Source organism: Sorex fumeus, unplaced genomic scaffold (genome assembly GCF_029834395.1).
Source record: "Sorex fumeus unplaced genomic scaffold, SorFum_2.1 ptg000015l, whole genome shotgun sequence".
Classification (NCBI taxonomy): Eukaryota; Metazoa; Chordata; class Mammalia; order Eulipotyphla; family Soricidae; genus Sorex; species Sorex fumeus.
In genome coordinates, this window is record NW_026606072.1 from 15,700,978 (window position 1) to 15,727,475 (window position 26,498).

The window sequence follows — 26,498 nt, forward strand, 5'->3', positions numbered from 1 at the left end:
ACACCAGAAGTTTGCAGTAAGGACACAGAGTTTCTCATTCTGATGGAACAAGAGAAGCAGCAAGGAACACTGCGTATCTCGCTAATGACCTATGGTCTGTTGTAGTTCATATTGAAAACAAGAAAGTGCGTGATGTAGGAACAAGGTAATATGGAAGGACTGGGGAAAGGCAAAGGCTGAAGGGGCTAGCCAAAAGCGTCAATCCTTGGGAAAAATATTTATTCTGCACCAACACTCTGTCTGGTCTGGTGACTGTGGCATCCGTGACTTATTTTCAGCAAAAGACAGTGAATCTCAGGAAAGTAGACAATTATTTATTTTGGAACCATTTATAGTCATGTAGAAGTTCTTCCATTACAAAAGTACAAAACATAAATAATCAGTCTTGGCTGAATTTTGTGTGTTATGACCAGCATAATGTGAGCTTTATGTTCAAGCTAAAAAATATGTCTTCTAGGGGCTGTAGCAATAGCACAGCAGGGAGGGCATTTTCCTTGCACACAGCTGACCTGGGTTCGATTCCCAGCTTCCCATATGGTCCCCTGAGCACCCTCAGGAGTAATTTCTGAGTGCATGAGTCAGGAGTAACCCCTGTGCATCACCAGGTGTGACCAAAAAATAATTAAAAAAAACTCTCCTAATTTAATCAACTCAGAAGCCTCCAAAGTTCACAGACAATAGCCTTGCTTCTTGTCTATGTAGTCATCTCATCAGAGAGGAAAACCCCAGAGGGCCCAATATGCACCTGTTATCTCATTTCAAATGAGTCCCCTGGAAGAACTGCTGTTTCTCATGAGAAATCTTGTCTAGATCAAGGAAGCTGGAAATACCACACACAGCATGAATACCATATGACCACTGCAGGTTGGATGCTATATTTACCACCGGCTTATGGAAGCCATGCCAGTCAGTCTTCAGCATGAATAAGAACAAGAATAAGACTGTAAATAGGCCCTGAAAACTTTGCAATGGCAGCAATGATGATAAATCTTTAATAGGAGCAACTTACTTCTTGTCATGTCATCTTTTTTACCCGTCCAAGGAAAGCTACTCATTTTAACCCATAGGTTCTTGGATGTGTCTCATACTGCGAAGAACTCTGATCCCACTGTCGGTTCTCTCCTTGTAAGCATGACCAGGACCTGTGATCTGAGTCCTGCTGATCCAAACCTTTTGGCTAAATTCCTGGCTCATGCTTAGACCCCATAGTCTATCTCCACTGAATCTGAATTTTTGAAAAAGAAAACTGTCGAACAACATAGGACTGAGATCCAATTCAAACTGACAATACCTGAGATCTGAGATGTTACTATTACATTTAGTGAACTGATTGTAAAGGTAGGGGATTAAACATCATTCTGAAAAATATAAATACACCAAAGGTTAGAAATATTTACAATATACATTTTAATTTTCTTAAAATATACATAAAAGTTCAATTCTAATAATATATAGCTAAAATATTACATTGGGAAAAGTCCTTATCCTAATATAGAGATTTTTCAAAATGAAAGCTGTGGCAAGATTGGATAGAGGACAATAGTACTGTAGCACGGTCCTCTTGTTGTTCATCGATTTGCTCAAGCAGGCACCAGTAACATATCCATTGTGAGACTTCTTATTGTTTTTGGCATATCAAATATGCCAAAGGTAGCTTGCCAGGTTCTACCATGCAGGTAGGATACTCTTGGTAGCTTACCAGGCTCTCTTAGAGGGATGGAGGAATCGAACCTGGGTGGGCCAGCAAGGCAAACCCCTACCTGCTGTGCTCTCACTCTAGCCCATAGAGAACAATATCCCTTGAAAATATGTTCAAGTGATTCAAAGATGCAATCTGGATTTAAACTACAGTCTGATATAGATGGAAGGACAAAATAAAGTCTTAGGCGATGACAAACTACCAGCTGCATTCATGTTTCTCCCCAATTTCTCACAGCTTTTTTGTAATTTCAGAGTTCTTTTCCTATTTTACAACTATCCAAGTAAGGCTGAAACAAGGTTAAATACTTGAAAATCCAAGGTTATACAATTTAGTTTGTTGAATTTATCTAACTTCGAGGGAAGTGACATTAATTAAGGGTTTGCAAACCCTCTGCAGTTTCTCCCTCCCAGTCTCAATATTCTCAGCTTCATGCCTCTTGCCCTTCTCAAATGAGAGCTTTTAACAGTAATCTTGCTCCCTTCTTTCTATCTTTCTCATTCTTCCCAGCTCCTCCATACCAGCTTCCTAAATCCCTTGGTTTTAAATTGATTAAAAAATTAATATTTTTCTTCCAGTGTAAGAAAATTTCTTCTAAAATCAGCTATTCTACTCAGTCACATAAAGTCATCTTTGCTATCTTTTAATACCTATCATAAGGTCATTGGATGTAAAGTGCTCTGCTCTTGCAATTCAGAATGGACCCATCCCCAGAATATAAAATTATGCAGGCAGTGATTTACATAAATTACCATATTAATACACACATTTAAAGTTCACAGTTTCTCTGAAACAGAAAGATAAGAAAATAATTTAAATGGTAGCAAAGCATCTATGCTTCACTTTGCTGAATTTCTGATATGCATTTAAGAAATGCAGGTTAATAGAAGGTACAGTTGATTTTCACTCATTAATTCTTTAAATAACAGGTAACAGATCTATCAAAAAGGTCATATTTAGAATCCAGCCTACTGGAATTTAGAGTATGACTCAGGTTAAAGGAAGGAGTTTGATAAGCTATGAGGTTACTGAGGTAAAAATATTACTTCTTGCTCATAAAAATAAGCATGTTGACATTTTTCTAACAGGACCTTGTCATATTAGCCTTATCACTACATTTAACTTCATGATGAAACTTATTTAAATAGGAAAATGGGGGCATTAGCAAGGATGGGTAAAAGTGAGAAGAAATTTCAAGAAGAAAATGAGATGTGAATAAGAATCACAGGAGAGCAACTGTGGGTACCACTGTGGCCAGACTTCTAGGGATCCTTGATGGGGCTGTTTAATGCAGTTTTCTACAAAGTGGTCTTCCACAGAGGTGCTGAACAGACAATAATAGAAACCCTGTTATAGATAAGTCATTTAGTTTTCACAATTTGTTTTCTCTGTATGTTTGATAGTATGCATTACAGATTAATATAGTGGCCTTTGCCCCCATTTTTTGAGAGCTAATATCTAACCTCTTGTTTTTCCTCTAAATATAATGGGGTGTCTGTTACTCAGGATGGGTCCCTAGAGCAGACCTTACAGATTATGTAAGAACATGACCCAGGGTGGGGTGAGGTGATCATGCTAAAGAGACCAATGATGGAATTAATTAGTTGGCAGTTTGAGTCATATACTATCAGGCAATCTTGTGAGAAGGGAAAGTGGGCTGGAAATAGATATCAAATAATTGTATTCAATAAAACTCCAACAAAAACTATTGATGCCTAAATTTAAGCCATAATAAAACTGTAATTGTAAATATTTCACTTTCCCAAATTCTGTGAGTCATTCTTATGAATTCTCTAACATAAGAGTAGCCATAGGAGTCCCCAACTTAGAGTCATCTGTTGAGAAGAAAGGATGGTCTTGCAAAACCCAAACTTCTAACTTATATCTAAAGTGAAGTCAATATTGTAGAAGACTGTGATTTTTGTTATTGTAAGTATGGGTACTGTCAGTTGACAAACATCAGAAGAACTACTAAAAACGTTGAACTACTAAAACTACTAAATTTTTTAAACTACTAAAAATTTTGAATTAAAAGAATGTTTTGGAAATCACCTAGGAAAACTCAGTCCTTGTGATATTTATCGGCCAAATATTAGTAATGCTTTCTGTATACTATGAGCATGGAAGGTATTTTAAAAAAATTCTTAAACATTTATAAATTAAAATTATGTAGTAAGATGCAAGAAACTTTAAAACAGTCCTTACCTAGGAGTTATTCCTTAGAACAATATAAGATTGAAGGCAAAGAGACTGTGACATATGATAGGGTCACTTGCATTTGCTCTACTGACTTCATAAGTTCTTGTTTTAGAAACTGAGAGCACATAAAAAGAAATAAAGTATGTGACAGTATTTAAAGAGCCTAAATTTAGACATTTTAAGTATTTAAACTTAAGTATTTAAACTTAAATTGTTTAAATTTAATGGAGTCAGTCACCATGCTCCATGACCATCTCTGGTGCACCAAAGATTAATAACCAAATGTGCCCTAATTGTGAATGAGCAACTGGATCTCAGACCCCTCCAGCTATATTAGGGAGTCCTCCATCATCAAACAATGAGACTGATTTGACAGATTTAGACTTAGGTGAATACCAGGTTTATATTAGTTTAGACTTAGACGATTTTTGTCTTTCTATTCTCAATTCACAATTCCACAACTGGGTACTATTTATTTGTTGATGAGACAACTGGAAAATGAGTAAATCCTCAACATGAAACCATAAATATATTCACTGAAGCAGAATTGGTGGTGATCACAGTCATGATGGACCAGAAGTATTGGTGGGGTTCAAGACTGGTTTTGCAAGAACATCCTTACTTCTCAAGTCACAAGCGTACCTGTTTATTAGTAAACCAAGAATTCTGTTTTCCAAATTGGATCATCAGTATTGACAATACAATCCCAAAACCAAGCTAACCATATAGGACTAGAAAGTGGGTTTGCTCACAGTCTCTTTCCCTGAGGAGGTATATGACAGATATAATTATCGTCCTTCAGGACAAATCTCCCCAGAGGCAGGCAACTCATTTAAAAGAAAAGAAGGTATATTAGTGAAACAAAGGAAATTCTGAGATAAAATGTTTCCATAGTGAAACAAAGGAAATTCTGAGATAAAATAATGACATTTTCAATAAATATTGTGACACAAAACACCAAGGAACTATCATTTATATAATACATTTAATCCAGAGTCTGTGTCTTTTATTTAATCTTGATATTCCCTACATAGTCTGAATGGAGTAAACCCGAAGCCATTTGAATTTACCTTCTGGGCTTTAGTTTAGTGCCAATATTTATGGAACAGTAATTAACACCCTTAAAATACAGTAGGGATTAGTTACGTTCAAAGACACAAAGTCATACAGGATGAATATGTTATTCCCTTACCTCATTCTCTGTAAAAAATGCAGCCTATAAACTGCTCATATGTGTTTCACATGTTAAAGACTTGATATTTATTGAGTCACTAGAGGGAGAAAACATTCTTTATGATCAAAATATAAGCCAAGATCTGGCCTCTTTTGACTGGGAAGACACTAAGTAAAAAACAAGTTTAATGAAATCATCTTTAATTCAAGGCTGTGCACATTTTTAACAATTTGCATTTTCACTGCAGTTTGACATATGCAGCTATGATACAGGTGCTATACTTTTAGGCACTAACCTATTCCCTAATATTTTAATTCCTCAAAACAAGCAAACCCAAAAGCCATTTAGGGATGGAATATATAATGGGAGTTAACCAGGTAAGTGCAAGTCACTCTACCCAAAATGTAACTAAAATATATTTTGATTACTCTATCAATTCTACCCACATTTCATTTCTCTGTAATGAGATATGGAGCAAAAGGATCAGATTATATAAACAAACTTTTAGTAAATTTGTTAGCAGCTCCTTATAAGACTTAAATTGAGAGCACTAATGTATTTTTACCATATTCCAGTCCACAGTCGGGTGCAGTATAAGTTTAAGGTACAATATCTCATCTCATCCTACATTGCCCTCTCTGAGCTGTGGCACAAAAGATTTTATGGTTGCTTAGGCTCTCTAATGAAATTAGAAGCCCCCAAACAAAGACTTAGAAATTTTTTATCATATCTTACTTGTTACAGTCAAGCTAAATGAGGTCACCTTCATTTAAGACCATTATATATTTTCTTAAATCAAGAAGGGAACAAACAGAGGGAATGAAACAGAAAACTTAGAGGAGAAAGATATTTGAAGGTGAAAACCATTCTAGTTTGAACACATCAACAATGTTGTGCTCTAAACGTCATAGAAATGAATTATTTAAAACTGGTGGGAAGATGGTGTTAGACTTTTATCTTCAGTCTGATGGCTTTTAAAAATAAAAATCTGCTCACCAGATTTCCTGACATAAAAATATTATATTTATAGTTTCTCACTGTGTCACAAAAGCAGAATGTAAATAAATAATGTAGGAGAGAGATTGGTTAATGACATTCTCCTCCCCAAAATATAGAAGTCTATGGCCATGCCAATGTTAGAACAGAAATACATTCAAAGTCAGAAATGGGGGGAGGTTATAAGTCAAATTAAAATGCTTTGAAGTATATGGAGATAATATGAATTATGATGCTTAGATGTTCAGGAAGAGCCTGAACAACTAATCTGAATTCCATATGCCCCGTCATGTTCCAAGTGAGACCCAGGAAATTCTCTGGCCACAATTTATTTTAGAAACACTCCACAGGTATTGCCTTGCATGCAACCAACCCAGGTTCAGTCAATGGCATCCCATATTGTCCTTGAGTACAGAACCAGTAGTAAGCTCTGAGCACCACTATGTTTGGTCCAAAAGACAAAAGCCAAATGCAAACAAAAACAAAAACAAAACAGCCGTAAAGACACAAAAAAACAAAGAGAGTAAGGTTTTCAATGGTGATCTCAGGTTTTTTTTCAATTTTATTGAATCATCATGATATAATTACAAGCTTTAATGTTTAGGTTACAATCACTCAATGATCAAACATCCATTCCCCCATCAGTGCACATTCCCCACCACCAATATTCCCAGTATACACCCCCTTTCCCACCCTCCCCCTGCCTCCATGGCAGACATGATTCCCCATAATCTCTCTCTACTTTTGGGCATTGTGACTTGGAATACAGACCCTGAGAGGTTATCATGTTTAGTCCTTTATCTACTTTCTTCACACATCTCCCATCCCGGCCGATTCCTCCAGCCATCTTTTTCTTAGCGATCCCTTCTCTATTCCAGCTGCCTTCTCCCTTTTGCTCATGAGGCAGGCTTCCAGCTATGGAGCAATCTTCCTGGCCCATGTATCTACTATACTTAGGTGTCAGCCTCATGTTATGTTGTTTCATACTCCACAAATGAGTGCAGTACTTGTATGTCTGTCCTCTCTTTCTGACTCATTTCACTTAGCAGGATACTCTCCATGTCTATCCATTTATAAGCAAAGTTCATGACTTCATCTCTCCTGACAGATGAATAGTATTCCATTGTATAGATGTACCAAAGTTTCTTTAACCAGTCGTCTGTTCTAGGGCACTTGGGTTGTTTCCAGATTTTGGCTATTGTGAACGGTACTGCAATGAACATATAGGTACAGATGTCATTTCTACTGTGCTTTTTTGCATCCTCGGGATATATTCCCAGAAGTGGTATTGCAGGGTCATATGGAAGCTCAATTTCTAGTTTTTGAGATCTCATATTTTTTAAACTATTAAATCTATTTGGAACCTTCTTTCATAATGAAAAGATCAATTTATTTTCTTAAATCAAATCCTAAAATGATGCATACCACAGAATTCAGCATATAGTCAGCAAAAAAGAAAATTAATCTTCATTTTTCTTAATATTAAGGAGCTTTTGATTCTATAGCTTTATACACTTGTTCTTAATAACAGTTTTAAGCAATAGTGATGGCACATTGTAAGTTAGTTACTGAGTATTTTCACACAGGGACAAATCAAGAACATCAAGTCGGCTGCCTCTTCCAAAATGATTATTTCCAGCCACCTTGCTTCCCCAATTATTTTTATAAAATATGTCAATCAATTCAGATGAGCCAGCTATATGTGTATTTTCCATAGCAGTATTACTAACTCATTCAATAGTAATTCTTCAGAGATCTCTTAGTGAGGACATATGGGTGATATTGGTATAGAAAGGGGAAAAAGATGAGCATAGACTTGATCTTCAGGGAACTTGGATTGTAGCACAAAAATAGAAAAAATATGCATTTTTGGCATTATATGAGATATTAGATAGTGGTAGTTTAAAGAACTAAGTACAGAATCGACAAAATTAATCTGGTCTGGAAAAAAATCAGTCAGAGGAAACGATGGACAAGCTGAGAATGAAAGGATGAGATGAAATTAGTCTGATTGATTCCAGGGTTAGAGGGATACAATTTCCTATAGAAGGCAGAGCATGTGTTTAGGGGATGAACTATCAAGAGGTATCAGAAATTGAAGAACTAAATTCAAGAAGTTCAGAAACTAGAAAAACCTTAACAAGCATTATATAACAAATGTACAGTTTCCAAAACACTGGATGTGATCAAAACAAACGTATGGTTTCCAAAACACTGGATGAGAGGCCCCCCTCATCAGAAAGTCTAACTTTAAACCTCCTCCTATCTAAGGAGTAAAGAGATCAATGAAGTTTAAGAAAGACAGTCTAGGTAGTGTGTGGTCAGCACATTCCCTTGAATCATTACCATTCAAATTTTGAAGCACTGGAGACCAGAGGAAGCCTATAATCTTGGATTCTATTTGCCTAATCTCTTGTAGAGAATGTAAATGAATATATACATTCAAAAGGAAGAAAATTTATGTTTTCTGGTCTGGTTTTCACCTTGGTTTCTAGGAATTTCTTGGGTTTCCATAGCACTGTAGCACTGTCCTCCCGTTGTTCATCGATTTGTTCGAGCAGGCAACAGTAACGCCTCCGCTGTGAGACTGGTTGTTACTGTTTTTGGCATATTGAATACCCCACGGGGAACTTGCCAGGCTCTGCTGTGCGAGCTGGATACTCTTGGTTGTTTGCTGGGATCTTCAAGAGGGATGAAGGAATTGAACCTGTGTTCGCTGCATGCAAGGCAAACTCCCTACCCATTGGCCATAAAGTTAGAAGTAAAAAATAATTTTAAAAGTGGAGGGATGGGTATTTGATCATTGTATAACTGAAACCCAAGCACAAAAATTTGTAAGTCTACAACTGTACCTCATGGTATTTGACTAATAAAAATTTTAAAAAATAAAAAAAATAAAAAAATGAGGAATGAGGAATGATGGTAATGGAAGACATGAAAAGGAAGGTGCAGATTCAAAAAAACATTTAAAATCAGATCCTAGGTTGGGAAGACTGGAAGTCAGATTCAAAGTGGATCTGAGCTACAGAATGATGTGGTATCAATGTACAGAAATATTTAATTCAGGAAGGTGAGCTGTCTTGTCTTTGATGAGGATAATGGATTCTTAAGCACAAGCAGGATGTGCAGGTGGATAAATATTTTGGGAACCTGGAAATGCAACACTGCAATCTACCAAACTGATTGGGGCCAGAAAGTAAAACTTGAAAGTCATCTGGTATTAATAAGAAATACTGTTGATGAGGGTTTAAGGTGTATGAGGAAACTGAGAAGACCCATTAAAAAGCAATGGGATTGTACATACTCATGTAAGTAAACAGAGAGGAAAATCAATGAAGTTAGAGAAACAATCAGAAAGACAAGAATAATCTGGAAAATGCACCTCTAAGAAGGCAGGAAATAGTTTCAAAAGGAAAGAATAGACAGAGTGAAATAGTGAATTTGAAGAGGACTGAGAAGACAATAGATCTGTTGAAGGGTGAGGAAACTTCACAATTGGATTGTCACTGGACTGACTAAGGCTACAAATCAAAGCACTATGAAGGTGCGAGAAAGTTAAATGTCCTATCATTTCTGATGCAGGAATAAAAGGAGTGAAGACATGGCTCTTGGTGCTATTTCCATTTGGTTTTAATGAACTCAATTTTATATATGTCAATAATCATATAACATTTATCAAAACAACAAGGCAAACTATGTGAGTACAACCAGCATTTGGTAACCAGAAGTCTGGAACCTGACTTGTGATGCTTCCTGTCTGGGAGCACTAGAACTCAATAATCCCTGAGAGAAAAGACTTTAACTTAAAATAACCATTTTGCTCTGAAGTATGTGTGGAAGAATTGCATGTGGTGACTAAACAATCCTACATGAACAAACCTTTTGAACCCTGCTTTGAAATGCCACCTTTACCATAAACTAAAATCCAATGTAGTCCCTCTTATGCTTCTATTTGACCTCTGTTTCATTCCACTTTGCATCAGATCTGCTGGCATTTGATTGGAATTTCCTTGCATTAATGATTTATTCTGAGAATAGTCCTATTCTAATAAAGAAATGTGTGTAACCTATAGTTTATGTCTATTAGTGAAATGTTTTTATTTTTCATATAGATACTAAGGTTGACTTTTCCAGTTTATAACCATGCATTTCCCTTTGAACCTCTATTATCCATTTTATTATTGTGTATATGTGAGAAAGATGATTTTTCCAGAAAAACAATTAAAACTTAAAAAGAAATGATCTAAAGGAAACTGAAGTTTTTAATAGAATATGCCCATCACAGAATATGTAAAAACAATCTTTTTGGGTAATATACCCACAGAAATCAAGAAAAAATGAATGTTCTTTATGTATTGCTAAAGATTCCCAACACAGGGCAAATGATGACTGTACTTACTATAAAATGTGATCAATTCGGATCTGATCACACCTGTGGGAATGCCAATTTCCTCCCAACAGCACACAGAAATCTAGCTAGTTTCTTTCTTTTTTTTTTTTTTAAGAAAAATCAGTTTTGTTGGTCCTGATGTTGGATAGCATGACCATGGCCATTAATTCTTCAGTGTTTCCTACCAACAATTAATGGAATAATAAAACGCTACCTCTAAAGAGATAGATCAAAATGATACTGTGAAGTTGAGGTGGTCCAATATCACACTATCTTTTGTGGAAACTTCTTTTCCATAAATACATTTTATCTGTTTTTCAGGAAAGAAAAACCAGTCAAGACTCACTCAGACACACCCTCTTGCCCTTAATTGTCTTTTACCTTCAAAAACAGTCAAATAAGTGTTATACCTCTTCTAGTTATGTTTTAGGAGATGCAGAGAACACAAGCATCACCCTATTTATCCTCAGACCACCCTTCCAGACCATCTTGTTTGTGCCCATACTCTTCTTCTGGTTTTCAAGAAATAGATAAGATGTAAATTTCAAGCTGGCTTGCTTTCTAACTCTGTCAAATACTCCCTGATATGAAGGTACAGTGAGGTAGGGCTGACAGTTGCTGTTTCCATCGCTGCACTCTGGACTGCAACAAAATCCTTCCTTTCTTACCAAAGCCGGTGTGGCAGCATCTTGCTTTCTGATGCACTGGGTAGTGGGTCATTTTCCAAATCCTATAGGTTGCAGAAAGCTAGAGAAAAAGCTACAGAAAACCTGAGACCCTATTCTTATTACAGAAGTATTCTCAGATGACTTGATGCAGCTGTGACCCAAAAAAGGTTTTGATTTTATCCTGTCCTTCATCCAGTCTTTTGAAACTCATAAATTTTGATAGGAATGGAATATTTAATAAATCACGTAAGAAAGGAGGCAGCAAAGCTTTTACTATAAATGGTTAGACAGAAGTGTTTAAGGTTTTGAGAGTCACATGGTCTCTCTTGCAACTACCGAACTATGTAGCAGTGGTACTTCTGAAGCAGCCACAGATATAATAAGCCAGGCTATATTCTAACAAAAAATTATTGATAAGACAAATGACAATTTGGCCTATCATTTATAATTTGCAGATCCTTGTTGTGGACCTAATAAATATCTAAACTACTCATTATGTATATTTTAAAAGCCAAAACCATTGCACTAGTTTCCATGGGACTATGAGTAACAGGATGTAAAGTACTGAAATTTAATATTAAAACATTGAAAAATCACCCAAATGACTTTTTATCAATCCCTAAATACTAGTTGTGAGCATACATAACATTTGTTTCTTGTAAAATGCAGTATATCATCTAGTAAATAAACATCACATAGCAGTTAGTCATTGTTTAGAAGAGGAAGAAAGAATGAAATGAAAAATAAAAGCCATCGGTAGTAAGGAAAATGTTCGTTCTTACCAATCCTGTACCGCATTGAAGGATTCTTCATTTGTGATGTCATACATTAAGATAAAGCCCATGGCCCCACGATAGTAGGCTGTGGTGATAGTCCTGTACCTTTCTTGGCCTGCTGTATCCTAAAAAGAAATAGTTTTTTTATGAAAAAGACAATACATCTTTTGAAAAATAATAAATTATTTTTAAAGCCTCTCTTAAAAGTCTGCTTTGCATTTGCAATTTCTTTTGAGTCTTATTTTTCCTAATATTTTCATGTGATAGTTCTACATAGTATTAAGGATTCTATATTTTTTCCAGCAACAATGAAATCCTTTATTTTTATTTTTTTATATATTTATTTATTGAATCACTGTGGGAAAAGTTACAAAGCTTTCAGGTTTAAGTCTTGGTCATACAATGATCAAACACCTTTCCCTTCGCCAGTACTTATTTTTCACCACCAAGAACCCCAATATACCCCTCTCCCACCCCTCCCAATACCTGTGAGGCAGATGATTTCTACTTAACTCTCTATCTACTTTGATTACATTCATCACTTTAACAAAAGATGCACCATTATTGTTTAGAGTTTTCACCCAAAAAATCAGAACTGCTGAAAAGGCATAGTGAAATAATTTGTTTTCTATAGCTGGTTATGAGGACCATATGATGTTGGGTGACGGTGATAGTGGCCACGCGATTTTGGATTTCTAATATTTTACTTATTAAGTCTGGGGGAATTTCTGCCAAGAACCAGATAATTATAAGATTGGTTTCTGTGGCTCTGGAGCCATGGCCATGCCAGAGAGCCGCTCATGGGGGGCAACTCGTGACCTCGGTAGGGCGTGAAGGACGAGCTCGGAACGCTCCCCTTCCCGTGAGGTTGCAGTTGCCCCATCACCGCCAGCTCATACCTGACTTTCCAATAAGGTCTAAGGCAGCGGCCACCTTGCTGCTGGGGGCGGGGGAGGGTGATGGGAATGGCGGAAGGTAGCAACATAGCAACACCCTTTCCCTCGGGGGGAGGCACAGTACCGTGGATTAACGCATAGTCCGTACACTTTTCTGCCGCAAGCTGCCAGGCTCTGCATTAAGTCCTTGTTCCTTTGGAGCCATGGCCATGCCGGAAAGCCACTTGTGGGGGGAAACTCGTGACCTCCAAAGATTATATACTTTTAAGAAAATACTGAACTCAAAGTACCTTCAACATAGTTTCACTTCCATTAAGCTTGTTGGAAAATAAAATGAAAACAAGAATCATTCTCATCGATGGGGATGCAGCTCAGTGGTAGAGTGCTTACAGTTTATATGTGATGCCCTCATTTTAATCTCCAGTACTACAAAACAAATTTTATTCTTATCAAAATCTGCGGCTTAAAATTAAAAGAGTATATTAGCTCCATTATTACATATTCATTGTCTGTCTACTAAGTAAAATTCACTGTGGGGGGGAAGAAGGGCGTACAGTTTAGTCTGCATTCATTCGGTTGGAAAATGAGAATAAAAACATCTGTTGTTATTTGCAATTGCCAAAATATAAAACAACTCAAATATCCAGTGATAAGTGCGTGGCTAAAGAAACAGTGTTCTAGGAGCAGAGGGATAGTACAGCGGACAGGGTGCTTCCCTTGCATATGGCTGATCAGAGTTTGATCTCCAGCACCACATACGGTTCCTCAAGCCCTTCAGGAGTGATCTCTGAGTGCCGAGCCAGGAGTAAACCCTGAGCACCATTGAGTGGCCCAAAAAACAAATAGAAAGAAAAATGTGGTCGACATACAATTGCATATGCACAATGGAATACTACTCAAAATATTACTATTTCATCTAAATCTAGATGAAATCCTGTTATGTTCACTGTATAATGTAGCTGAAAAAATTATTCAAGTCAATCAGCCTTTCCCTGAGATGAAATTCTATATTTATCCACAACGTTGATGGAACTAAAGGGTATCATATAAGCAAAATAAGTCAGGAGGACAAATGCTAGATGATCTTGGTCATCGTGGATTGGGTTCGCCAGGTCGGCCGCATACAAGACAAATGCCCTACCTGCTGTGCTATTGCTCCAGCCCCATAGATATAAAATGGGAAAAAAAAGGAAGAGACAATGGTGAATAGACAAAGCACCTGGCACTAGATAGCAGAACTGAGATTATGGTAGTGTGTGTGTGTGTGTGTGTGTGTGTGTGTGTGTGTGTGTGTGTGTGTTGGGGGTGGGGTTGGGAGGGTGCAATAGGGAGCAAGTAGACTGTCTGCCATTATGATACATAAAATAGAAAAAAAATCCAGTAGCTCCATCAGGACAGATCTTTTGGAACATACTATCAAGACAGAAATTAAAAAGGAGAGCATAGATCGCACTTCATAAAAATTTACCAGTTTCTTGAATACAAAAAAATGCTGTAAAACTGAAAAGCATAACAAAATGATAAACTGAAAAACAGATTCATACTAGACCAGAGAGAATAGCACTCAATAAAATTAATATGCTAAGTGGTGCTAAAAAACATGAAAAAAATGCGAAATATTTCACATTTTAATTAAAAAGTATTTATATACAGGCAAATGAATAGCTAAATTTTGCCAATTAAAACAGTTGAATTTCAAGCATAGTAACAAAAATGCAATGTTGAAATACAATAGAAGTTAATTATTACTTGAATACTTTATTGTACTATGCTTACAGTTTTATATATTTTAAATGAAAGCATATGAATATGGACATCACAAACTATGTAATTGGGAAAATGCATATTTATTAGGCAAGAGAAAATCAGTTGGGATCATTTGACTATTTTTCTTTTTTTTATATCTACCAGTTAATGGTATATCTTACTGAAAACTAAAGATGAAAGAGAACCAATTTTTCTTTTTTCTTTTTTTTTTTTATTAGTGAATCACCGTGGGGTACAGTTACAGACTTACAAATTTTGGTGCTTGAGTTTCAGTCATACAATGATTGAGTACTCATCCCTCTACCAGTGCCCATTCTCCACCACCAATGATCCCAATATCCCTCCCACCACGCCCATCCCATTCCCCCCCACCTCACCCTGCCTCTATGACAGGGCATTCCTTTTTGTTCTCTCTTTCCTTTGGGTGTTGTAGTTTGCACTAGATGAACTGAGTGGTCATTGTGTTCGATCTATAGTCTACATTCAGCTAGCATCTCCCAATCCAAGCTGGTTCTTCAAAGACCATTTACTTGGTGTTCCCTTCTCTATCTGAGCTGCCATTTCCCCCAGCATTTGAGGCCAGCTTCCAAGTCATGGAGTAAACCTCCTGGTCCTTATCTCAACTATTCTTAGGCGTTAGTCTCCCATTCTGTTACTTTATATTCCATAGATGAGTGCAATCTTTCTATGTCTGTCCATCTCTTTCTGACTCATTTCAATCAACATGATACTTTCCATGTTGATCCATTTATACGCAAATTTCATGATTTCATCTTTTCTAACAGCTTCATAGTGAAGCTAATGGTATCTTCAAAGGTGACACACCACTGGCCAAGCAAGTGGAAACAGAGATAAACAAGTGGGACTATCTTAAGAAGCTTCTGCACCTCAAAAGAAACAGTGACCAATATACAAAGACAGTTAACAGAATTGGAAAGGAATATTTACCCAATACCCATTGGATAAGAGGTTGATATCAAGGATATACAGGGCACTAGTTGAACTTTACAAAAAGAAGACATCCAACTCCAACAGAAAATGGGGTGTTGAAATGAACAGAAGCTTTCTCAAAGAAGATATTCAAATGGCCAAAAGGCACATGAAAAATGCTCATCACTAATCATCAGGGATATGCAGATCAAAATAACAATGAGATATTATCTCACAGCACAGAGACTGGCCCACATCCAAAAGAACAAAAGCAACCAGTGCTGGCGTGGAGTGAAGAGAAAGGGACTCTCTTTCACTGCTGGTGGGAATTTCCAACTGGTTCAGCCCTTTTGGAAAACAGTATGGATGATTCTCAAAAAATTAGAAATTGAAGGGGGTATGGTGCTGCCAGCAGGTCAATCTGTACCTGTGAGGCGAGTGCATCAGCAGCCTGAGGGCACCTTCAGACTTCCAGATACCCCAAAATTGCTGCTGTGCCTTTGGCCAGACCCCAAAAACTTGGGGCAAAGTTTACCAAGAAAGAAAATGGCCAAAAGTTAGATATGTGGGAAACACAACCACAAACTACCTCCAGCTCAGTTATATAATTGGAGGCCTCTCTGGTTCCTGATTGAACTGCTTAATGGCCATGATCCCAGAGACTCAGAAACAAATCTCAAAACCCAGCGGCTTTTGGCAGAAATGCGTCTAGTCCCTGCAGTAGGTTACTGATGCTGGGCCAACCCAGGTGGGAATAGGTTTTGTGCCTTGGCCTGTTCCTCCTGGCAGCACAGTGGCCGCCATCCATCAGAGGCCAATGGACAGTCAGGTTTGGGCCCACAGTGACGAGACACGCAGGATCTCACGGGATGGGGGTGGAGCTGGTCCTGTCCTCCCCACCCCAATGAGACTCCAAGTCATCGCCCACAAACAGCCTCTCTGGCTCCTGAACAAGCTGCTTAACGGCCATGATCCCAGAGTCTCAGAAACAAATCTCGAAATCCAGCAGCTTTTGACAGAAATGCATTGGGACCCCACAGTAGGTTACTGTTGCCAGGCCACCCCAGGGGGGAAAGGGTGTTGTCCCTCTGCCTGCTCCCCCTTGGCGGCTGGGTGGCCGTCATCCTCTAGAGGCCATTGGACAGTCAAGCTTGGGTGACGAAACTTGTTGGGCCTCACAGGATGGGGGTGGAGCCGGTCCTGGTCTCCCCATCCCAACGAGACCCCAAGTCATCACCCATGAATGGCCTCACTGGCTCCTGATCAAGCTGCTCAATGGCCATGATCCCAGAGACTCAGGAGCAAGCCTTGAAACCCAGCGGCTATTTGCAGAAATCCCTCTAGATTTAAGTGTTAAAATTTTGGAATTTCAAAATCACATGGCCCTACTACAGCCATGCGACATCATATGTTATTCATAACCAGCAATAGAAAACAAATTGTCTACTGTTGCCTTTTCAGCAGATCTGAGTGTTGGGGTAAAATCTCAAATAATAATGGTGGGTCTGGTGTCGAAATATTGAATGTGATCAAAGTAGAGAGAGAGAAAGTAATGTGGAAATCATCTGCCCCACAGGTAGGGGGAGGGTATTGGATGGGGATATACTGGGGTTTTTGGCGATGGAGAATGGGTGTTTCATTGTATGAATGAGACTTAGACCCGAAAGCTTTGTAACTGCTCTCACGGTGATTCAATAAATAAAATGATAAAAAATGAAAAAAAAAGTAAGGTGGAGTTCATGCACAATTCAATCAGCTAATCAGTGGCTGAATAAATAGCAGTACTCCTACATAAAAAAAAAATTAGAAATTGAGCTCCCATTTGACCCAGCTATGCTACTTTTGGGAATATATCCTGGAGAGGCAGAAGAATATAGGACAAATGACATCTGCACTTGTATGTTCATTGCGGCACTGTTTACAATAGCCAAAATCTGGAAAAAACCCGAGTGCCAAGAACAGATGACTGGTAAAAGAAACTTTGAGTACCAATTTTTCGCAGACCAATTTAAAATTTATGGTGTAGAAGCACAGTACAGAGGTTAAGGCTCATGTCTAACCCTGACTGGATCCCCAGCATCATACAGGGCCCCGAAGCACCAATGGGATGGCCCATGGGGCCTGAGCATCACATCTTCAGTCCCTTCCACAAAGCCATGATCATAGTCACTTTGGTGAAAGTGAGGTGAAAGTGAGGTGTAGTAACTTGGAACATCAATACCATGAACTTTAACATTACAATCATATTACCTAAATTAAGATTCTTTTTAATTAGAGAAGAACTGGTAAGAATCACTTTGGAGCTCTTGGGTCTCCTGAACACTGCTTGAGAGTCCCCCCCCGCCACTCCCTAAGACACATACACACACACACCACAAATCATGGGACCGTTAGGCCATATAGTATATTTTAGTGTTTTGGTGAACAAAACCTTTTGCAGCCAGTCATTTCATTTTTTTTTCTTAAATTTTTATTAGTGAAACACCATGAGGTACAGTTGTAGACTTAAAAATTTTTGTGCTTGGGTTTCAGTTATACAGTGATTGAATACCCATCCCTCTACCAGTGCCCATTCTCCACCACCACCAGTCCCAGTATCCCTCCCACCTCACTTTCCCCCCATCCCCCGTTCCACCCTACCACTGTGGCAGGGCATTCACTTTTGTTATCTCTCTCCTTTTGAGTATTGTGGTTTGCGAAAGAGATATTGAGTGGCAATCTTGTTCGGACTATTGTCTACTCTCATCACACATTTTCATCCTGAGAGGAACCTCCCAACACCCTTTATTTGGTGCTCCCTTCTCTGTCTGAGCTGCCTTTTCCGCTAGCGTGTGCGGTTGTCCTCAAAGCCATGGAGGACATGGCTGGTACTTAACTCAGCTATTCTTGGGTGTTAGTCTCCTATTTTGTTACTTTATGTTACCCAGATGAATGCAACCTTTCTATGTCTATCCCTCTCTTTCTGACTCATTTCACTTAGCATGATACTTTCCATGTAGTACCACTTGTATGTAAATTTCATGACTTCACCTTTTCTGACAGCTAGTAGTATTCCATTGTGTAGATGTACCAAAGCTTCTTTAACCAGTCATCTGTTCTTGGGCACTCAGGTTTTTTTCCAGATTCTAGCTATTATAAACAGTGCTGCAATGAACAGACAACTGCAGATGTCGCTTCGACTATATTTTTTTGACTCTCCGGGGTATATTCCCAGGAGTGGAATTGCTGGGTCAAATGAGAGCTCAATTTCTAGTTTTTTGAGAATCGTCCATACTGTTTTCCAGAAGGGCTGAACCAGTCTGCATTCCCACTAGCAGTGAAGGAGGATCCCTTTCTTACCACATCCGTGCCAGCACTGGTTGCTTTTGTTTTTTTGGATGTGGGCCAGTCTCTGTGGTGTGAAATGATATCTCATTGTTGTTTTGATCTGCATCTCCCTGATGATTAATGATGTAGAGCATTTTTTCATGTGTCTTTTAGCCATTAGAATTTCATCTTTGATGAAGTTTCTGTTCATTTCATCACCCCATTTTCTGATAGGGTTGGATGTTTTCTTCCTGTGGAGTTCAACCAGTACTTTGTATATCCTTGATATCAGCCCCTTGTCGGATGTGTATTTGGCGAATATCCTTTCCCATTCTGTGCGCTGTCTTTGTATTTTGGTCACTGTTTCTTTTGAGGTGCAGAAGCTTCTTAGTTTAAGATAGTCCCATTTGTCTATCTCTGTTTTCACTTGCTTAACCAGTGGCATGACATATTTGAAGACACCATTAACTTCAATATCATGGAGGGTTTTGCTGACTTTGTCTTCAGTGTACCTTATGGATTCTGGTCTGATGTTTAGGTCTTTAATCCATTTTGATCTTACTTTTGTACATGGTGTTAGGCAGAGATTTGAGTCCATTTTTTTGCATGTAGCTGTCCAGTTTTGCCAGCACCATTTGTTAAAAAGGCTTTCCTTACTCCGTTTCACATTTCTTGCTCCTTTATAAAAAATTAGGTGATCATATGTTTTGGGGGAGATGTCAGTATATTCAACTCTGTTACATTGGTCTGCTATTCTGCCTTTGTTCCAGTACCATGATGTTTTAATTATTACTTCTTTGTAGTAGAGTTTGAAGAGAGGGAGGTTGATTCCTCCCATTTTCTTTTCCCCAAGAATTTCTTTAGCTATACGTGGGGTCTTATTGTTCCATATAAATTTCAGGAGTGTTTGCTCCACTTCTTTGAAGAATGTCATGGGTATCCTAATAGGGATCGCATTGAATTTGTACAGTGCTTTGGGAACTATTGCCATTTTGACAATATTAATCCTCCCGATCCATGAACAGGGGATATTTTTCCATTTCCTTGTGTCCTCTTATATTTCCTGAAGCAGCGTTTTCTAATTTTTTTGTACAGGTCCTTTACTTCTTTAGTTAAGCTAATTCCTAGGTAGTTGAATTTCTGAGACACAGTTGTGAACGGGATTGTTGTTTTCTTGTTGCTTTCTTCTCTCTCACTGTTTGCGTATAGGAAAGCCATGGACTATTGGGTATTGATTTTATAGCCTGCAACTTTACTATACAGATCTATTGTTTCTAGGAGTTTCTTGGTAGAGGTTTTAGGGTTCTCTAAGTATAGTATCATATCATCTGCGAATAGTGAGAGCTTGATTTCTTCCTTTCCTACCTGGATGCTCTTAATCTCTTTTTCTTGTCTAATCGCTATTGCAAGTACTTCCAGTACTATATTGAACAGCAGTGGAGAGAGTGGGCATCCTTGTCCCATCCCTAATCTTAGAGGGAAGGCTCCCAGTTTTTTGCCATTGAGGACGATGCTTGCTGTAGGCTTGTGGTAGATGGCTTTAACTATATTGAGGAAAGTCCCCTCTATCCCCAATTTGGCGAGGGTTTTCATCATAAATGGGTGCTGGATCTTGTCAAATGCTTTCTCTGCATCTATTGATATGATCATATGATTTTCTTCTTTTCTTTTGTTGATATGATGGATTATGTTGATTGATTTCCGAATGTTAAACCATCCTTTCATTCCCGGGATGAATCCCACTTGGTCATGGTGTATGATCTTTTTGATGAGTTGTTGAATTCTATTTGCTAGTATTTTGTTGAGAATCTTCGCATCCATATTCATCAGGGATATAGGCCTGTAGCTTTTTTTTGTGGTGTCTTTGTTTCCTTATGGTATTAGGGAAATATGTGTTTCATAGAAACTGCCTGGGAGGATTTCTGTTTTTTTCAATTTCCTAGAAAAGCTTGAGAAGAACTGGTAATAGGTCTTCTTTAAATGTTTGGAAAAATTCTCTAGTGAATCCATCTGGACCTTTGCTTTTGTTTTTGGTAAGACTTTTGATTACAGTTTCAATTACCTTGATGTTAATAGATCTATTTAGGTACTCTGTATTTTCTTGATTCAGATTTGGGAGATTATAGGAATCCAGGAATTTATCCATTTCTTCTAGGTTCTCTTGTTTCATGGCATACAGACTTTCAAAGTAGCCTCTGATGATCTTTTGAATTTCTTTGGTTTCTGTTGTGATATCCCCATTTTCATTTCTTATTCGGTTTATTAGTGTTCTCTCTCTCTGTTTCTTTGTGAGTGTTGCTAGTGGTTTATCTATCTTATTTATTTTCTCAAAGAACCAACTCTTACTTTCATTGATCTTTCAGATTGTTTCTTTGTTTTCCATGTCATTGATTTCTCATCTAAGTTTATGATCTCTTTCCTTCTGCGTACTTTGGGCTCCTTCTGTTGATCCTTTTCTAGGATCTTGAGCTGTGAAGTCAAGTTGTTTATGTGTATCATTTCTTCCATCTTGAGGTATGCTTGCAGAGCTATAAATTTTCCCCTTAATATGGCTTTCACTGCATCCCATAAGTTCTGGTAACACGTGTCTTCATTCTCATTTGTTTCCAGGTATCTTTTGATTTCGTCCTTGACTTCCTTCCTGATCCATTCGTTGCTCAGCATTGAGTTGTTTAGTTTCCAGGTGTTTGATTTGGTTCTCCATGTCTGTGTGTGATTCATTTCTATTTTCAGTGCATTGTGGTCTGAAGATTGTTGGTAGTATTTCTATCTTCCTGATTCTACTGAGGTGTGTTTTGTGGCCAAGCACATGGTCTACTTTGGAAAATGTTCCATACACACTGGAGAAGAATGTGTATTCTTTCTCTTTGGGGTGTAAAGCCCTGTATAGGTCTATAAGTTCCTTCTCTTCTATTTCTTCTTTCACAGCCAATGTTTACTTGCTGAGTTTTGTTCTTCTTGATCTATCCAGAGGTGATAGGGTGATGTTGAAGTCTCCAGCTACTATTGTGCTGCTACTAATGTCCTCCTTAAAGTCTGTTAGCAGTTGTTTCAAGTATTTAGCTGTTCCCTCGTTGGGTGTGTATACCTTTAAGATTGTGATTTCTTCCTGTTGTACGTCTCCCTTGATGAAGAGAAAGTGGCCTTCGTTGTCCCTTCTAATCTTTTTCAATGTGAAATCAATGTTGTTGGATACTAGTATGGCCACCCCAGATTTTTTGAGAGAGTTGTTTGCTTGCAGGATTGTTTTCCATCCTTTTACTCTGAGTCTGTTTTTGCTCTGATTGTTCTGATGTGTTTCTTATAGAAAGGAGAATGTTGGTTTCTGTTTCTGGATCCATTTTGCCACTCTGTGTCTCTTGATTGGTGCATTTAGGCCGTTGACATTAAGGAAATTATTGTTATGGGATTTTGTGCCATGTTTCTGTATGGGCTGGTTGTGTTTCTAAGTGTTTTCCTTCTTATCCTACAGGAGTCCCTCTAACCCTTCCTTTAGTTTTGGTTTTGCGTCTATAAAGTTCCTGAGCTGTTGTTTATCTACAAAATGGTGTACAGTTCCATCGAGTTTGAGTGAGAGTTTGGCTGGATAAAGTATTCTTGGGGAGGCATTCATTTCATTAAGTTTTTTCACTATATCCCACCATTGTCTTCGGGCTTGGAGGGTTTCCTCTGATAGGTCTGCTGTAAATCTAAGGGGTGCTCCTTTGAACGTGATTTCCTTCTTTGACCTTGCTGTTTGTAGTATTGTGTCTCTGTCCATAACATCCATCGTTCTGACTATGATATAGTGTTTTTATTAGGTTCTCTTTTTGCTGGAACCCTTCTGCTCCTTGGATCTGTATGCCTGCATTCTTTAACTCTGGGAACTTTTCGGCATTGATTTCTTTGACTGTGGCTTTTTCATTGGGATTGCCTCCCTGCCCTTCTGGTACTCCAATGATTCTAATGTTGTTCCTCTTGGCGTCGTCCCCTAGGTCTCTGACTCTCCCAAGAGCCATTTTGAGATCTTTTTCCATTGCTTGTTTTCCCCTATGGGATTTCTATTTTTCATCTTCAAGCTCACTGATCCTCTATTCAGCTGCACTTATCCTATTGCTAAGGGCACTTACTGAGTTTTTAATTACATATACCGAGTCCTTTATCTGTGGCATTTCTTTCTGTAGCTTTTTTGTTTCTGCTCTCATTCCTTCGTGTATTTTCTCGACTAAACTTTCTATTGTTCCTTTCACTTCTTCTTTTAGTTTTCTGGCTATCTCTTCCATTGATTCTTTGATTAGGTCCTTGAACATCCTCTGCATTTCGTCCCGAAGTTCTTTATCAGAGAGAGCATATTTGTATGCGACTGACCCCAGTTGAGGGTTCGGGAATCTTTTCTTTGTCTTCACCTTGTAGTGGAGATTTGCTTTGCTTCTTCATGTTGTTTTGTTTGTCTAGTAGTAAACCCCTGGAATTCACCAGCACTGTTCACTTTTATTGTGGGAAAAGATTCTGGATAAGGTTGGTCAGTGGTGGACACCCTTCTCCCTTTCTAGGGTCTGAGGATCTTTTCTGGCATTTTTTCTCTGGCTATGAGGGGCATCTAGTGAAGGTTTGTAGGAGGTATTCTATACAGCTTCTATTGCGTATTGGTCTTTTGTTAGACTTGGAGTAAGCCAGTGGATTATTATTCTATTGTAGTGTAGGTGCCTGGAATTTTTTCCCTCGCAGAATTAGATGGGAAGCGCTGGGGTGAGGGTACAGAGTACTGGAGATGGGAAATATAACTGCGGCCGAGTAAGTGCTTGCCGCTCAGGAGAAGGCCACGCCCACTTTGGGAGGCCACGCCCACTTGCGATGGAGGCCACGCCCCTACAGTAATGACCACGCCCCCAGCAAGTCAAGATGCTAGTCCACAGACCTGTGTGTGGGGGGGGGGCGGTGATTACATGGACCTGTGCTCCCTGTGGAAGTGGCTCAGGCTGCTGGAGGGACCCCTGCCTGGGGGGCCGGCAGTGGCGGCTGGGTTTCTGGGTTCCAGGTTCCAGTCATTTCATTTTAAAAGTTCTACTTTGACTTGGATACATGCTTTCTAGAAAATATTATCAGTAAATTTATCTTTTTCTCTTTTTTTAACCTACTATGAAGTGACTGGGCTGGAGCTATAGCACAGCAGTAGGGTGTTTACCTTGGACGCGACTGAAACGGCCAACCTGGGTTAGATTCCCCTGCCCCTCTCAAGCTACCAAGAGAGAGCTTGTTAGCTCTCTCTACCTTGTTGGAGAGTCTGGCAAGCTACCAAGAGTGTCTCACCCGCACAGCAAAGCCTGGGAAGCTACCTGTGACATATTCGATATCCCAAACACAGTAACAACAAGTCTCACAATGGTGACATTACTGGGCTCGCTTGAGCAAATATATGAACAACAGGAGGACAGTGACATTGACAGTGACTTTAAATGGCTTTCTTGACAAAGTATATTTTTGACATTGTCTTAGTATCTTTCGTATAGCTTGGGGACTCATTCATGCTGTCTTCTCTGTACAATAGTCAATTTCCCCTAAATTTCTCAGTAGTAGAAAACAGCCAATATACCAGGGGCACTACTAAAAGGTGACCCAGACCCATCTTGTCAAACATGTTTCAACACAGACATTGAATAATGTTGTGTTGGAAAATGATGACATAATTCTCCCTTTCTTCTTGACCTTTCCCAGAGATGACTTCCCTTTTCATAAGATTTCAATTTTACTTTGACAGTAAAGCAACTAGTTCTAGTGTTATAAAATATGTCAATTTCACACTGTGAATGTATTTAATCTTTGGGAAAACATAACTGATGTGTTACATGAAATCACAGGGCTGAAGAGACATTAGCTATCAACATTTAAAAAGAGACAAAACAGATTTCAAGGGGGAAAAAGAAGCTTGTGGATGATATTTATGCACAGCAAGGGATAAGGCTTTCTACACCATCCTTACTTAAACCCAGAAGCACAATCTATTTGAAGGTGCTTGTCACCTAAAAGCTTTCAGGCAAAATATGAAATTATACCAGATAGACGATGTGTAATAATAAATACAAGGAAGAAACTTTGATTCCAAATGTAAAACTGTATGTGAAGAGTAAGAGTAAGAGATATCATAATGGCTCTGCTTTGTTTGTTACACAGTTTCAGGATTACAAACTCATTAATATTTCCTTTCCTATCATGTAAGAAGAAAAAGAAGAGAACCATTCATTTGACATTTACTAATAATGATAGACAGTTATATTGGAAAGAAAAGATCATTTTATAATGTCAAGTACCACTAATGTAATTAAATGTGAGGAGTCTGGGATGATAACTGACGAAACAGTACCTCCTCTCCACACGCTCAGGAAATGGCTTCAAATCCTGGCTTTGTGTTCTTTCTCTGCCTGACTGATTCTAATAACTGGGGACACCCACTGATTTTCTATAAAGGTAAGCTCCTGTTATTGAAAAACACAACTGGAAATCTCTTACAGAGAAAATGTAGGATAATAGTAAGACTAAAAACAAAAGCTATCTTTCATGAGAGCTTTCATTTTCTTCTCTTTTAAGAAAACAAAATCATTCTAGCTGATTTAAATATTTAAATTTCTCAATTATGTTTTAAGGAGAACATTTTGGCTTTAATGATAGGTTTGTTTAACAAGCAACTTGAGTATTTGTCAAGAAAAGAACCGTAGAATGGAAAACATTAGCAGCTGGATCAGTATTAACTGGAAACTTTTTTCAATTTCGATATTTTTATCTTTTGTTTATTTTAACATTTTCATTTTAATTATTGCTAGTTATTTAAATACTGTGGTTTACAAAGTTATACACAATGCATTTGATACAGGCATTCAGTATTTCACCACCAGTGTGATCTTCTTCCACCACTGTCTCCATTTTCCCTTAGCAAGCACAAAATTTTTTTTTATATTGCTTATTACAATTAAATGGGTAATGGAATTATCAAAAAATACTTCACTAAAAGAAACTTTGTGAAAATTGTTATATCTCACCATGGGGTCATTAAGTTATTGTCTTAGTGTTTACTAAGCTGTTTATTGCTAGTTGAGCCTTCACTGTTAATGTTTTTATTTATTGAGCTTAGTTGGCTTCTATGTAATTTCCCCATCTAATTTGGTGTGCTCCTCCTGGCTTGTTATTATTGTAGAATTTGGAAGTGTCACACAGCTACAAATATAACTGTGTTCTCCAGAAACTCCAGCATATGCAATTGGGCCCTGAGTTTACATAGTGGCAGTGGATGTGGGTGCCGGAGGCTGCTAACCCACACTCTGAGAAAGCCCTAGAGTTCTCAGTCTGAAGACTGGTGTACCTGAAATTTTCAGCATTGTAGCATCTCTGCAGTACTTAGTCATGAGGCAGTGGAGTTGGGATGTTGCCATGGCAGCATCTATGGGGCTGTGACTGCTGCTTTGAGGTGTTTAGCAGGAGGGGGCGCTCAGCCCACCCCTCTACCAAAGGTACCCCAGAGTTTCCAGCAGGGAGACTGGTGTACCCTTTTCATTTCTGTAGCTAGTTTATCTCTTCTGAGATTTAACTGTTAAGTCTGTAAAGCTGGACTAATGGAAAAGTTTACATGGAAGTGGTTGTCACTTTTTAATTTTTGGAACTGTATATACTGAATTCTCAAGTCCTTCTGTAGTCATGCAGGGATTACTTAGTCTTAGCACTGAGGA

The 26,498-nt window shown here is 38.4% G+C and overlaps 1 protein-coding gene across 2 annotated transcripts in view; it reads right to left on the reverse strand.

Moving 5' to 3' along the window:
- The window catches only part of RAB3C (RAB3C, member RAS oncogene family), a 271,591-nt gene that overhangs the window by 118,690 nt on the left and 126,403 nt on the right, over window positions 1-26,498 (reverse strand). For both annotated transcript variants that reach the window (XM_056112097.1, XM_056112096.1), the window contains exon 3: window positions 11,909-12,027. In XM_056112097.1, the coding sequence (XP_055968072.1) occupies window positions 11,909-12,027 (119 nt within the window). The remainder of the gene's footprint in view (window positions 1-11,908; window positions 12,028-26,498) is intronic.